Below are 16,114 nucleotides of genomic sequence, written 5' to 3' on the forward strand. Positions count from 1 at the left end.
TTCCTGCTGGCAAAGTGATGGGTCCTTCCTTGGTGATTTTAGAGGAGCTGTGGGTCAGACAGCTGAGACTTCACTGCAGGACTGGTCTTTCACTGAAGGGGAAGGGTGGCAAAGTAACCACTGAATATTTCCCACCCCGAGGTTTGAAACTTCAGCAAATGACAATTGACATCAGGAACAAGGGATGGGCATGGCCAGCTGCTGAGGCATCACTTCCAGAACCACTGTCATGATCTGTTTGACTTGGAAATTGTAGGTTGGGGGACTCACCTCTGAGAACGTGAGATGGGCTGAAGCTGTGAAGGACTTCAGACAGCAGCAGAGCACCTTGTGTGGAGATGTCTTGCTGATCACAGCTTTTGTCTCCTACCTGGGCTACTTCACCAAGAAATACCGCCAAGACCTCCTGGATGGGTTCTGGAAGCCATATTTGCACCAGCTCAAAGTAAGCCCTGATTTCTCTGAAAAGTTCCTGGAAGGAATGTGGCCATAAATTCTGATGTCCCCCAAGTGAGGGGATCTTCTAAATGAGGGTCATCCCTGTGCGCCCATTGAGTTGGATTGAGGAGCAGGGCTTAGCCACACTTGCTTTACTCCTCCCTGGGGAAGGTGATTGAAGCATATTTCACAGAATCCCAGAATCTCAGGGGTTGGGAGGGACCTGGAAAGCTCCCCCAGCCCAACCCCCCTGCCAGAGCAGGGGCACCCAGAGCACATCACACAGGAACGTGGCCAGGGGGGTTGGAATGTCTCCAGAGAAGGAGACTCCACAGCCTCTCTGGGCAGCCTGGCCCAGGGCTCTGGCACTCTCACAGCAAAGAAGTTCTTCCTGAGATTCCCATGGAACCTCCTGTGCTCCAGTTTGCACCCACTGCCCCTTGTCCTGTCACTGGACATCACTGCACAAAGCCTGGCTCTGTCCTCCTGACACTGCCCTGAACAGATTTGTGCCCATGGATGAGATGGCCCCTCAGTCTCCTCTTCTCCAAGCCCAACAGACCCAGCTCCCTCAGCCTTTCCTCAGCAGGGAGATGTTCCCCTCCCTCCAGCATCTCTGGGGCTCTGCCCTGGGCTCTTTCCAGCAGTTCCCTGTGTTGTGGTGTCCTTGCTCCCTGCAAGTGACCTGATTCCTCCAGGTATGGAGGGAAAACCCTGATGCAGCAACCCCAGCACGGACCAAAGCTGTGTGGTTTTAACAAGGCCTCAGGGATGGCCTGGAAGGAGGGAGGTAGGATGGAGAAGGAACTGCTTGGAGCAGGCAGGGCTCACTGCCAGCTCTCTAGTAGGCTTGGAAAAACTCCAGATGGGTCTTCATGCTGGACACAAGCTCTGTTCATGCTGGCTGTGCTTCTCAGCTGGTTTTACCCATGTCTTGCTGTTTGGACCAGATGGAGACAGTGGGGCTTCAAACTTGTTTCATATTTCACTGCTTTTAACAAGCTCTCTCATACATCAGTAGATGCAAGTGCTCAGACTCCTGCAGGACTGAGCTTTTGTACATCAGTACAGGAACTGGATGTTGTAAACCCTGGTGAAATGCCAAGAAGCTTTTAAATGAGGTCACAGTCAAATCAAACAGCTGAGAAAATGAGCAAGTTCCTTAGGATGAGAGAGGAAAAACTTCCTTCTCTGTTTCTTAATCATAAGCAAAAAAAAAATTGTAATGAAGAAAGGCAATAGTGTTCCCAAAATGACCTGAAAATGCTCTGACATTTCAATGAGGTGTCTGTTTCTGATGGGAAGTGGAAGGCCCATTCTGCTCAGATAACTGGCACAGATAACTTTCTGGTTGTCACTCCCAGAAATGGCCTCCCATGTCAGAGAAGTGTTTCTGGAACTGCTAATGCTGGTTTGGAGCACAGGAGCAGGTTCATGAGACTGTTGATGACATTTTGCCAAGTTGTTGTCTCATGGATCTCATGCCCCAGGGTGGGACCTGAGCCTGCTGGGCTTGGGCTGTGGCCACTCATGGTGCCCAGGACCCTGCAGGCAAAAAGTCCTTGGGGTGGCTGCATCATTTCTATTCATTCATAGCAGGACTGGAAATGTAATACTAAATCCAACCTATCCTATAGAATGGGAAACCACAGATGGTGGTCAGTACTGGGTCCAGTCCTGTTCAATTTATTCCTCAGTGACCTGGATGAAGGGACAGAGCCCTGGGCCAGGCTGCCCAGAGAGGCTGTGGAGTCTCCTTCTCTGGAGACATTCCAACCCCCCTGGCCACGTTCCTGTGTGATGTGCTCTGGGTGCCCCTGCTCTGGCAGGGGGGCTGGGCTGGGGGAGCTTTCCAGGTCCCTCCCAACCCCTGGGATTCTGGGATTCTGTGACAGGGTGTCCCCTCAGCAAGTTCATGGATGACACAAAACCAGAGGGCTGTGCTGCCATCCAGTGTGGCCTGGACAGGCTGGAGAGTTAGAGAGGAACCTTAGACAATTCACCAAGGGCAAGTGTAGGATGCTGCACCTTGGGAGGAGTAACCCCATGGATCAGTACAAGTTGGGGGCTGAGCTGCTGCAAAGCAGCTCTTTGGAAAAAGACCTGGGAGTCCTGGTGGGTCTGCTGGGGAGACCAAGAGCCAGCAACATGCCCTTGTGGCCAAGAAGGCCAGTGGCATCCTGGGGTGCATCAAGAAGAGTGTGGCAATCAGGATGAGAGGTTCTTCTCTACTCTGCCCTGGTGAGGCTACATCTGGAGCATTGTGTGTAGTTCTGGGCTCCCTGCTTCAAGAAGGACAAGGGGGGACAGCAAGGGGCTATGAAGGTGGTTAGGGGACTAGAACATCTCTCTTATGAGGAAAGGCTGAGGTACTTGGGCCTTTTAGTGTGGAGAAGAGAAGACTGAGGGGGTGATTGTATAAATAAATACTTCAGGGGTAGGTGTCAGGAAGATGGGGCCAGTCTTTTTTTCAGTGGTGCCCAGTGGCAGGACAAGAGGTAATGGGCATGAACTTGAACACAGGAAGTTCCATCTAAATGGGAGGAGGAACTTCTTTACTGTGAGGGTTGCAGAGCACTGGGGCAGGCTGCCCAGAGAGGCTGTGAATATCCTTCTCTGGAGACATTCAAAACCTGCCTGGATGCCATCCAGCACACCCTGCTCTAGCTGATCCTTCTTTAGCAGGAGGTTGGGACTAGATGACCCCCAGAGGTGCTTTCCAGCCCTGGCCACTCAGTGATAAACACGACTTAGCAGCTCTTCATTCTTCCCTGCTGCTCTCTGGCCTAGGTCACGAGTCACACGTGCCGGTTTTGCTGACGCTCTAGGGAGGATTTCTCCTTTCCTCCCAGGTGCCAATCCCCATCACTCCATCCCTGGACCCTCTGACCATGCTGGCAGACGAGGCAGACGTGGCGGGGTGGCAGAACCAGGGCCTGCCCGCCGACCGCACCTCCACGGAGAACGCCACCATCCTGCTCAGCTGCGAGCGCTGGCCCCTGCTGGTGGATCCCCAGCTCCAGGGGAGCCAGTGGCTCAAAGCCAAGTATGGCGAAGACCTCCGAGTCATCCGGGTCGGGCAGAAGGGGTAAAACATCAACCTTCTCCCGTCATCAACCTTCTCCCATCATCACCCTTCTGCCATCGTAGCACCTGCCAGACCTGCCGATCTGCCCGTTGCCTGTGGTCACCAACGTGGGTTGATCTGCAGCCACCTCAGCCAAGCACGTTGAGGGAAACCCTCAGATGTGTTTGTGTCTGTGTCAGCTGCTTGTTCGTTACCAGAATGCTAGAGATTTCTCATTAAGGAGAGGGTCTGTTTAGTGCTTGGCTCAGTTACCATAGAAACCCCCCCCCCAAAACTGAGGGTGGGGAGAGCTACGTGCTGGAGGCTGAACTCTGTGTAGGACTGTGGCCTCCTCCATCAGCCTTGTCTTATGGGTTGTGTCCTGACTCAGATTCACCCAGAAGGGTTAGTAGGGCTTCCTACATCTTGGAAGACCTGGGCACAGAGGGTGAAGCTGCTGGCACCATCTGGGAGGTTCTCAGTGCAGCACCACTGCCCTGGCTGCATCTTTGGTGGGAAGAACTCCTGCCCATTGCTGCCCACTAGTGTGGAGTCTCAGCTGGGATGGGGACAGACCCAAAGTCAAATCCCCCCCTTGGGTATGAGCTCTGAGATTTTGTATTTATTTCATTTTGCTTAAGACAGAGCAAAGCATGAATCAGGGAAAGGAAATCTGGAAGAAGGGATCTTTTCAAAAGTTCTAGGTGTTTTAGGAATGTCCTCAATGCAGGGGATGGTCAGTTCTTTACTCATGTAAGCAAAGGTAGCTACTAAAGTTTAGGAAGGGAGCTCTGCTCCACATCACCAGGGCTTAGATGAGGAACCTGAATTTTGGCCAGTGGAATTGGAATGATTCAGTGCAACCAAGATGGTGTAAGAGCACCTGGAGCATCCTCACTGCCTGCCCAAGGGCCTTCTGTCCCTTTTGCAGAGAAGGAAGTTGTGTGAAGTGCAGAGCAGCTTTGAAGGACACAGCACCAACACCTGACCCTGCCCATCCCAATGCAGAGCATCCCCATTCCAGTTAGACACTGGGCCACAGGGCCCAGTTCCCTTGTGAGGAAATAAACTGTCTTAAATGTGTCCCTAAACCCTGGGGAAAATGAAGCTGAAACCTGCTTTTTTTTCCTTTATTTTATGCAAGATTAACTGCACAAGTGGTTCTGGGGGAAACAGTATTTGCTAAAAATAGCCCCAAGCTGCCCCACCTTTGTTCATGGATGCTTTTTCCTTGGGAAAGGAGCCACAATTGTGATGTTTGTGAGGCCTGATTGTCTTTGTTGAACAGCCAAGCCTGTGCCAGTGGCCTTTTTGCACCCTATGTTGGCACCTTCTTACCCCTCTGTGTCTCTCAGAACTGCTGGGGTGTGCGTGGAGCTGCATGGCAGAGCACCCCTCCCTGCCCCCCTGCACCCACCCCACTGCACAGCATCACATCCCACCCCACTGCCAGGACACCTGTGCTGTTTCCCACAGGTATTTGGACACGATGGAACGAGCCCTGGCTGCAGGGGAACTGGTTTTGATTGAAAACCTGGAGGAATCTGTGGATCCAGTTCTGGGGCCGTTACTGGGGCGAGAAACAATCAAGAAAGGCAGGTGAGCTCTGGGGAGGTTCCACAGCTGTGGGAAGGGGTGATTGGTGCTGTTGTGCTTCCTGCTCCTGACCTCAAATGATGGGTGCTCTTATATGGCAGCACTAACATCCAGAATTCAGGAGCAGAGGTCTGGGGGTTCTATCCTAAACCACAGTGTTTCAGGTGCTTCCAGTTTAAAATACTTTCTGTTTTAATAGTGGTTTCTGTGGGAAGAAGGTGAAGTCCAATGCTGGTAGATGCCTGATATCACCCGTTGTCCTCGGATGAAATGTCCTGAAAGAGATGAGCTCTCGTGCTCCTTCTTCTGGTCTCATTTCAGGTACATAAAGATTGGGGACAAGGAGTGTGACTTCAACCCAGCTTTTCGTCTCATCCTCCACACCAAGCTGGCAAACCCCCATTTCCAGCCTGAGCTGCAGGCCCAGTGCACCCTCATCAACTTCACTGTCACACGGGATGGCTTGGAGGACCAGCTGCTCGCTGCCGTGGTCAACATGGAGAGGCCTGACCTGGAGGAGCTCAAGGTCAGTAGATGGGAGTCTACACTGGGAAGAGGTGTTAAAACTGGAAGAGGGGAGGTTTAGGTTGAACATTAGGAAGTTCTTTAGTGTGAAGGTGGTGAGAGCCTGGCCCAGGTTGCCCAGGGAAGCTGTGGCTGCCCCATCCCTGGCAGTGTTGAAGGGCAGGTTGGATGGGGCTTGGAGCAGCCTGGGCTGGTGGGAGGTGTCCCTGCCCATGCAGGGGGTTGGAGCTGGATGATCTTTAAGGTCCCTTCCAACCCAAATCATCCTGTGATTCTATGATTACTATCATTATTGTAGTAGTAATAATAATACCACTAATTATTATTAGTAGTAGTAGTAACATAAATAATTATTATTGTAATTTAAACCCAATAGCATTTCATGTTCAAGGCTACAGAGGTTGCTGAGCTCATCATAAAATCAGGACATTTTCCTTGACTTGATAAACACTGAGGAATATTTTTCTTCAGTCTTTTGTTTCCTTGGTGTTTTGGGAAGGCTTAAAGTGCCATTTCAAGTATTTATTTATTTTTTTCTTAAAAAGTTTTGGAAAGAGTCTCTTTCTTCTCCTTCTCTTGGAAATTGAGATTCTCATTATATCAGGTTTTTCTGGACAGATTGAATTTTGGAGGTAGAATTAATCTCACTTAATTGTAGGCATTTATGGTACAGAATTCCTACTGTCAATATTGTGAGGCTGGTAATGACATTTTCCTGTTCTGTTTTTTCCTCCCACTTGTTTTTTAACAGGCCAAAATGTTCTCTTTCTCTTTTTTTGATAAGGATGGCTTCAATTTCATGATCATTTTTTTAAGAAAATCTTTTGTTCCAACAGCACTTTTAGCAGTGTAACAAATATGTATCATGCTAAATATTTACTGGGAGTGGGAATAAATTTATTGCACCTGTTCAGTCAGGCCAGGCCAGTTTCATAATAATCTTGTCATTTAATGAGGTTCTAAAGCACTTTTGCTGTGCAGCCTTAATGATGCATTTAGTCTTAACCAGGCTGATGTGCTAATGAGCCAAAAATGGCATCAAAAATACTTAATGAAGGGAATTAATGTGTAAGCCATGGTTATCTCCCTGGGACCCAAAGCTCCTCCACCAGGCACCCCTTGCTCTCCACTGGGTTGTAAATGATCCAAACAGCCAGTTCCTTTTGCTGATGGGCACAGAAGGGGGGGGATGACCATGATTAGCATGGTGGGGCCATTAACTGCTGCTATGTTAAGGATTGTTCCTCTTAGCCTGGGCAGCATCACGGGTCGTGGTTGTTGTCACAGTATGAAAGACAAATTCAGTATCATGGGCAGTCAGTGAATCCACAGTCAGGCTCTGAAGATCAGCAACTCAAAACCAGCAGCACTTCCCTCTGGTGCTGTGAAGAGCCATGCACCAGAGAACAGTGCAAGTGATGGGGAGGAGGGATTGTGGCCTTGGAAGGTCACAGAGTCATAGAATTGGCACAGCTGGAAAGACCTCTGAGATCACCTAGTCAAACCATCCCCCCAGGGGCGGGGTGGGCAGGGAACAACAATCCATCTGACCACCACCAACAACAAGCCCCACAACCACACAGCCCACAAAACCAACCCTCACAAAATGCGCCCACCAGGGCGTGCCCTGAAGTGCCACATCTACACGTGTCCTGAACACCTGCAGGGGTGGTGACTCCACCACCTCCCTGGGCAGCCTGTTCCAGTCCCTGACCACTCTTTCAGTATAGAAATTCTCCCTAGTATCCACTCTAACCCTCCCCTGGCCCAACTTCAGACCATTTCCTCCAGTTCTGTTGTTGCTCAGCTGGGAGAAGAGGCCAAGCCCCCCCTCACCACAACCACCCCAGCTGGCAGCCAAGCCCCACACAACCCACTCACCCCCCAGTGGGGTGGGGAGAGTCAGAAGGGAAAAGTGAGATGAAGCCAGTTGGACAGATAAGGCAAAACCCACGTGCACAAGCAAAGCAAACCAAGGAATTCATTCACCCCTTCCCATCAGTGGATGGGTGCTCTGCCATCTCCTGGGAAGCTGAGCTGCAGCACTGGGAATGGTTTCTTGGACAAATACCTTCACTCTGAGCATCCCCCTTTCCTTCTTCCCTCAGCTCTGTATCCTGAGCATGACATGGAATGATATGGAATATCCCTGGGGTCAGGGCTGTGCTCCTTCCCAGCTTCCTGTGTACCCACACAATGGCAAAGCATGGGAAATGGGAAAGTCCTTGATTTCATAGCAATAAGTAAACCCATCAGGAAATGAGCAGCATCCTTCTCATCAGTCCCATACCAAATCCAACCCACAGCACACTTCTAGCTGCTGTGAAGCAAATGAACTCTATCCCAGCCAAAACCAGCACAGAGGAGGTGGCTGCTGTGGCTGAGCTAGCAGGGGGTGGATAGTGAATCCTGCAAAACTGAGCCTGTTCCAGTCCCTGACCACTCTTTCAGTATAGAAATTCTCCCTAGTATCCACTCTAACCCTCCCCTGGCCCAACTTCAGACCATTTCCTCCAGTTCTGTTGTTGCTCAGCTGGGAGAAGAGGCCAAGCCCCCCCTCACCACAACCACCCCAGCTGGCAGCCAAGCCCCACACAACCCACTCACCCCCCAGTGGGGTGGGGAGAGTCAGAAGGGAAAAGTGAGATGAAGCCAGTTGGACAGATAAGGCAAAACCCACGTGCACAAGCAAAGCAAACCAAGGAATTCATTCACCCCTTCCCATCAGTGGATGGGTGCTCTGCCATCTCCTGGGAAGCTGAGCTGCAGCACTGGGAATGGTTTCTTGGACAAATACCTTCACTCTGAGCATCCCCCTTTCCTTCTTCCCTCAGCTCTGTATCCTGAGCATGACATGGAATGATATGGAATATCCCTGGGGTCAGGGCTGTGCTCCTTCCCAGCTTCCTGTGTACCCACACAATGGCAAAGCATGGGAAATGGGAAAGTCCTTGATTTCATAGCAATAAGTAAACCCATCAGGAAATGAGCAGCATCCTTCTCATCAGTCCCATACCAAATCCAACCCACAGCACACTTCTAGCTGCTGTGAAGCAAATGAACTCTATCCCAGCCAAAACCAGCACAGAGGAGGTGGCTGCTGTGGCTGAGCTAGCAGGGGGTGGATAGTGAATCCTGCAAAACTGGCCTGGAGCTCTGGTGGAGCTTTTTTTGCTTCCTTTTTTTCCCCATGGAATGACATGTCCAAGGCTCTCAGAGTAACGTGTTGCCCTGAAGTAAAGCTGTTATTTATGAGCTATGAAATCACAGCCCATGAGCTCCACTGCAGGAAGAAGAAATTATGACCTTGCTGCTGCTGAAACAACAGCATGGAGAAGCTGCAACAGATCCAGGCTTTCGTGGGGAGAGGCACACAGGGTTGTGTGCACTTCTGAGGGTGTGTTTCCCAAATCCTGTGGTGATTACAAGTTATTGGAGCTAAAGTCACACAAGTCCTCATTAGTAACTTCAGGGCTTATAGTCCATGGTCTGGAATAATAGCTTGCAAAATGTCATTTTCCAAGGCATGCTGTGCTTGAACGACAGGGAGGCACAAGATTAGCTGTGTTAGTTTCCTCTTTCAAGATTTATAAAATATTTACCACCATGGACAAACTCCTGTGTGTGATGCTTACAGAACAGGCCTTTAAAAGCTGCTCAGAGCTGAAACACCAATACAAGACATGCTCCAGTGCAGGATTTGCTGGATGCTTGGCTTGACATTAGCATGGAATGAGTGTGTGTGCAGCAAGTGTGTGAAATTTCAGCCCAAATATTGAGAGATGCTTTATTAATGGAAGAGTTGGTTAGTCTGCTTGGAAACCTCTGATAACAGAGCAAATAGCATTGGCTTCCTTTTGTGTGGTGGGTTTGGAAAAGACATAGAGTCACATTTCCCATTTCTGGGCTTCTTCCAAGCCCTGTAGGTGGTTGGAAGGTCTGGGTATGTTTTCCAAAAGCTGTCACTTGGCTTATGACACTGAGCTTGTCATGTGCCAGTCACTGTGGCCCAGAACTTGTCCCATTTCCACATGCACCTTGTCTGCCACTTCATGGAGCTGCCTAGTTTTTGCAGGGCTATAAAACACTCTTTTGCAAGTTACTTGAAGTTCTTGGTTGTATCATTTAAAGAGATTTAAATCTGAGGATTTAAAACTGTGTCACACCTTAGTTTTATGTACCAGGGTGTTAGTGACTGACTTCATTTATGTAGAAAATAGTCACCAGGCTTATGTCACAGCAGCATCCAGATCAGCTGCACAGCTTTCCCACAGGATGTGTTCTGGGATAAAGCTAAAAATAGGCACTCACAATAGGACCATATACTGGGATAACCTAACATACCTGAAATCCAGGAAAGATGCCACTTCCCTGAGCAAACATGTAGAATAGGGCAATCACATTTGGTGGGAGAAAACCTGCTCTGGAGGATCAGTTTAAAAAGGAGCCAGATGAGAGTCTTTGTTTCCACTCTGAAGAGTGTTAATGACTGATATTTCTGCAGGAGAGGGCAGGGAACAGGTGTCTGGGGAGAGGGATGGGGAATTTCACAGAAATGGGAAGAATTTCCACTATGGTTCAGAAGATCTGCCCTTGAGGCAAGATGGGTGTTACTGGTCTGTATCTGCTTGGCAGACATTGAGCTGAGTTTGCAAATCCTTTGGCAGAGGGACTTGGTCTTTGCAGGTACAGCCTCTAGCACAGCACATCACTGGTACAGGGAGATCTCAAGGCCAGGATCTGATGGGAGCAGCAATCAAATGAAGCTGGGACTTTGCTCTCATTTCTGAGCTGGGGATGCTTCATGCTCATCTCTGGACCTGAGTGACCTTGCTGTTGGTTTTTCCATCAAGATTTAACCTCAGTGCTGGTGTGACTGGTGTTGATGTGTACTGGCAAGTGCAGAGGTTCCACAGGAGGGGTGAGAAGCAGCAGGGACTATCCAGGCTGACTTGAGCTCAACAAAGAGATACTTCTAAGTAGATGCAGGATATGTATTTGATATGGGGAATGAAGGGCTTTTCCTCCTGATCAGTTTCCAACGTTTTAGTACATTCCTAGTGGAAGGGCTCAGTTCTCCTGGTGTTTTCTGTGCTGCTAAAAGTTTCTGAGTTGCCAGCCTGTTGGATATGGAGCAATCCCCAGAGCTCTGTCCATGCCCAGGACTGGCAGAGAGCAGGATTAATTGATATTGGACTATGGCAATTCTCAATTAAAGCCTGTTCCCATGGGAAGGTGGTTAATCTTTCTCCAGTGTTTTGTGGCTAAAACTTTCTGAATTTATTATTTGCAGTCAGATCTCACAAAGCAACAGAACGGATTCAAAATCACCTTGAAAGCCTTAGAGGACAACTTGCTGTCTAGACTCTCATCAGCATCTGGGAACTTCCTGGGAGATACAGCCTTGGTGGAGAACTTGGAGATCACTAAACAGACAGCTGCAGAAATTGAAGAGAAGGTACAAAGACAGTGGGAGCCTGGAGAAAAGCATGTGTGGGATGTTATCTTTAAGGATACCTTGGTGAAATGTAACTTCTTTACCCATCTCTGCCCTTTCTGCTGAGCAGAGAATAGGAAGTGGTGTAAGTTGAAGTGCTCTCCATTCTGGACAATTTCAGGCCATTTAGTTCTTTTGTATGTTAAATGGCCTATTTAAGACCAACTAAGTCAGTGCCTGATGTAAAGACAATAAAATTTACACACTGTATCAAGGCAGCTTCAAACTGTTCTGGCATAATCCTGAATTCCTCAGTTAAACTGGATTTTAGTACTGACCAGGGTCTGGAATCTGTTGGGTTTACGATCTTGAGTAAATCTGCAAAAACTTGGGTATTTCCTACCCTTGTGTTCCTCAGAGTGTAAAGAAGTGTGTGTACAGTGTCAGCATTGCCACCTGCATGGGTCACCTTGCTGGCTGGCTGGGCTCAGCTGAATGCACAGTGGCTTTCCTCTGCCACTGGGGGAACTTGAGAAGTGTGATTGTCCTGCCAGGATTGTGACAGGACTCCTGTAGGGCCATTCCCAGCTGCTTCCCTGCACAGTCTTCCTCCAGTCCACTGCCTGGATAAGTTACCCACGTGCTGGGGTCAGGCTGGAACTGCCTCTCATTTCCCACTACTGTAGCCCCAGTGACCAAGAAGCTAAGTGATCCTCCACATTAAAAATATTGAACTATTTCTGCTGTCTGTGGTACATCAGATCCCACTAAGGAGGGTTTGCTTGAACCCCCCAAGGGGATGTTAAAGGCAAGTTTTGATTTGGCAAGTTTGGCATCTCCCTCTTGAAGCAGGTGTTCTTGAAGTGCTTACATTTCTGAAGTTGTGGTGGTAAAGCTGGTCACTGCCAGCTGTGTGGCAGTGGAGATGAATTTTGGAGTTTGCACCTGATTTTCCTTAGTTTGGTGCCCAGATGGAAAGCTGTGGCAGGGCCCTGCTAGAGGTCTGCTTCTCAAATCAACCCTTACTCTGTTCTTGGTCTGCCTACCCAAAGATCAATGTTCTGCCAGCTTTATCCTTCCTATGGAAGTCCTCCCTGCTCTATTTATGGAAAGCAACTGTCTTCCCCAACTCTGGGGTTGTTTTTTTTAATCTTTTTTTGCTGGAATAATTAATAATTTGGGGGATGGGATATCTACAAATTGGTTGCCTAAGTCTAAGCTAGGCTCTGGCTCCCTTTAAAGTCAGTGGAGAGACAAGAGTGCTGCCAGAAGGGGACTTCTCTGATGTGGACAGAAGATTCATGGCCCATGCAGATGCTTGTTTCTCCAGTAGATGTTGAAGCTGCTCTTTGGGAGACTCAGACACTATGGTCCATCATTCCTGATGGGAATGTGCAAACAGGCTAATCCCACAGATTCCAACGTGTGCTGGTTGCACTCAGCAGATTCAGGCTCAGTCTTTATTGAGAAGGTTTGAAGTGTCCTGGCCGGATGGTTTGAGGTGCCCTGGCCAGATGGTTTAATGCCCCAGCCAGAAGGTTGATGTGCCCTGGCCAGAAGTGCCCAGACCAGCTTGGCTCACAGCAGAGGGACACCCACTGATGTTTGGCTGGGGATGTCTCCTGCCCTGCTGGCTTGCACAACATGTGCTGGACCCTTTTCTGCCACATCCCCCTTGCAAGGCTTGCTGAGCTGGCTGAACCAGCAGTGGCTTGGCAGCATGTGGCAGTGTTGCAAGGCACTTGTGTCTGTAGGTATCCAGACTGATCCCTGAGAGGCTGGAGATTGTCACCTGGTGCTGCTGGGGAATGGAAGAATGGACAGGACTGAGTTGATAATGGGGTGATGTACCTGCCAAAAGGATTTTCACCATGTCCATCACGGCAGCTCTGCAGACACCTGGCTGGCAAGGCAGGGGGTGTTAAATGCTGGTGGGAAAGGCAGCAAACAGCCCTTATAAACTGGCAGTTCTCAGCCCTGGGGAAGCTGCTTGGAGCAGCACTAAGTGTGTTCATCCCTGTGCTCTTAAGGATCTGCTTGGGAGGGTGGCAATTAGCAGGAGAAACTCATTGGTAAGAAAAACAATCCTAGTTAGTAAAAAGCAGGAATCCTAGTGAGAAGCCTGGAAGGGAGTTGGGAAAACGGGGTTGGGCAACACAGAGGGAAATACAGTTAAAGGGAGAAGGTGCCAGAGGAAGGAGGCGGTGGGAGCGGGCGGCTCAGACCTGGCTGTGCCCCCTGACACTGCCTGGCCTGGGGTCTCCATGGCACCCTCCCCTGGGCTGCGTGCTCAGCTGACAGAGATGTTTCCACAGTCTCTTTGGTCTGTGTTTTTTGCCCAGGTCCAGGAGTCTAAGGTGACAGAAGCCAAGATTAACGAGGCCAGGGAGCACTACAGACCTGCTGCCGCGCGGGCCTCCCTGCTCTACTTCACCATGAACGACCTCCACACCATCCACCCCATGTACCAGTTCTCGCTGAAGGTACCATCCAAAGCCATCATCTTGGGACTCTTAGGGATATTTGAACTCCCAGACAAAGACCATTCTGCTACTTTGGTTTTATGGAGAAGTTTCCTGTGTTTGTTTCTATGCCTGTGTTACACACGCTGCCCTTATCCTTCCTTGCCATTGGGTTTAGTGCTCGTGATGAGAGATTTGTCCAAAGCCCACAGGAAATGCTGAGCACAACATCTTCATCACTGCCTCCATGAAGGAGCAGAGTCTCAGCAGTGCCTGCAAAGACCCAGTGAAGAGTAGCCTGAATGCCAAAGAAAAGGTCCCTCCACATTGAGTCCTGAGCATGGACCACGGTCTGTGCACAACTCTGGATGTACCAGTCAGCCCAGTGCAGGTGGTGACATTAGGATCAGGATAGATGAGCCTTAATGAGCTCTTCTTTCTTTCACTTGGTTTCTTGCTGAGCAGTTGAAGCTTTGTGGAAAGACACAGTCTGATTTAGCCATGCACTAACATCATTTGTTACTAAAATAACAACAGGACAAGGGGTAATAGTTTTAAGCTAGAAAAGGGTAGATTTAGGTGGGACATTAGGAAGAAGTTCTTTACTTTGAGGGTGGTGGGTCACTGGAATGGGTTGCCTAGAGAGGTGGTGGAGGCCCCATCCCTGGAGACATTCAAGGTCAGGCTTAATTGGGCTCTGAGCAACTTGGTCTAGTGTGAGATGTCCCTGCTTCTTGTAGGGGTTTGGACTAGATGACCTTTAGATGTCCCTTCCAAGCCAAGACATTCAATGATTCTATGATTACTAAAATCTGGGAAGTTTCTTAGCAAAGCAGAACCTTACAAACTGTTTGATCTTCCATATTCACAGCCTTGGCCTGGCAGAACAAGATGGATTTAAAAGATGTCAAATGGGGAAAGAGCCAACAAAGTGCTTTTCCTGTGTATTTTATATATTTATGCACAGAGGTTTTGCACATCATTCTGAGTCACTTGCTCCATCAGTTAATCTTTTCTTTATATTTACATTGGTTCTCTATCAGAGATGTCATCAAGGTCATAATGCCTGTGCAGATATTTCATACCTTAACAGGAATTGCCACAGCCCTCAACAGTTATCCAAGACCTTGATGTTGAAACAGTCCTGACTTCCCAAATGACAGGGTATTAAAACATGTGGCAGCAGAGCCCAGTGGGAAGCCAGTAACTTTGGCAGGAATGAAGGCTTGGCCACCTCTGCCAAGTTTGTTGACTATCTTGGCTGGTAGGGAGTGGGGCTTCTTTGAAGGTGCTTAGGCACCTCTTTCTGTCTCTTCTCCCAAGACACTTGGGAAGTCTTGATCCCTGGGCAGCTTCTAAGGACCTGCTGCAGTAAAAATGAAAGTGCAAACAGTGCCTGACCTTGGCAGAGGAGTCTCAATAGGTCTGGTCAGTAGAAACCCAAGAGCCCTTTGGGTATTTATTGGAGACTTCCAGTTTCAATAAATGGAAGACTTTTTCTTTTGTTTTTATCACAGGAGAAGGGCATTTTGGGGACAAATAAGGGTTAAATAAGATGACAGCCTAGTCTAGAACTCCATCCAAACAATTTAATCCCTTGACAAGTGACCTGGAAAAAGTAATTGTGAAGAAAATACAATATTTTGAGTCTCATCCACAAAGAAGCTTTTTTCTTTTGATATCTAAGGCCCATATGATGAAATAATTTTACCAGGAAAATGTACAAAATACCTTTTGTGCAAGAATGCCCTTCAGAAGATTCATTCCTTACACATACATGATAGATCCAGCAGCTCTGAGGTTTCACCTTTAGGCTGCAGCTCCTGTGTTTGGTTTGGTTTGTTTTCCAGTTTACTTTGGCCATGTGCATAAACACACAGAAAATTACTGGGTGAAATGTTTTCATCTCGTAAGTGTTGATGACATCATAAAACATTGTGTAAAGATGCACAGAGATGATTTTAAAATGCTCAGGGCACAGCTAGGAGCCCATTATAAATTAAAGCACAGAAGATTTATATGAGACTCTGCTGCCTGTTTTAACACAATTTAAAGAAATTGTGCAGGAAAAAAGAAATCCATTCTGCCATTATTTGATCATGCATAGGTATCAGTGTTACTTTGATTTGTTGAGGCATCATTCTCTCCTTGTCAAACCCTAAAAATAATGCTGCCAAAACAGTCCTGCCTGGTCCAGCTGGTGCTATTCATTGGTATGGTGAAGGGAGTGGAACATCTCCCTGCTGAGGAAAGGCTGAGGGAGCTGGGGCTGTTGGGCTTGGAGAAGAGGAGACTGAGGGGCCACCTCATCCATGGGCACAAATCTGTTCAGGGCAGTGTCAGGAGGACAGAGCCAGGCTTTGTGCAGTGATGTCCAGTGACAGGACAAGGGGCAGTGGGTGCAAACTGGAGCCCAGGAGGTTCCATGGGAATCTCAGGAAGAACTTCTTTGCTGTGAGAGTGCCAGAGCCCTGGGCCAGGCTGCCCAGAGAGGCTGTGGAGTCTCCTTCTCTGGAGACATTCCAACCCCCCTGGCCACGTTCCTGTGTGATGTGCTCTGGGTGCCCCTGCTCTGGCAGGGGGGGTGGG

General features: G+C 48.9%; 1 protein-coding gene across 1 annotated transcript in view; it reads left to right on the top strand.

Annotated features, from left to right (window-relative positions):
* The window catches only part of DNAH9 (dynein, axonemal, heavy chain 9), a 164,944-nt gene that overhangs the window by 90,833 nt on the left and 57,997 nt on the right, over positions 1 to 16,114 (top strand). The window contains 6 exon segments of the mRNA XM_010008230.1: positions 257 to 445; positions 3,291 to 3,526; positions 4,982 to 5,104; positions 5,423 to 5,627; positions 10,920 to 11,084; positions 13,406 to 13,546. Of these exon segments, the coding sequence (XP_010006532.1) occupies positions 257 to 445; positions 3,291 to 3,526; positions 4,982 to 5,104; positions 5,423 to 5,627; positions 10,920 to 11,084; positions 13,406 to 13,546 (1,059 nt within the window).

Source organism: Chaetura pelagica, unplaced genomic scaffold (genome assembly GCF_000747805.2).
Source record: "Chaetura pelagica isolate M959 unplaced genomic scaffold, ChaPel_1.0 scaffold471, whole genome shotgun sequence".
In the NCBI taxonomy this organism is placed as follows: Eukaryota; Metazoa; Chordata; class Aves; order Apodiformes; family Apodidae; genus Chaetura; species Chaetura pelagica.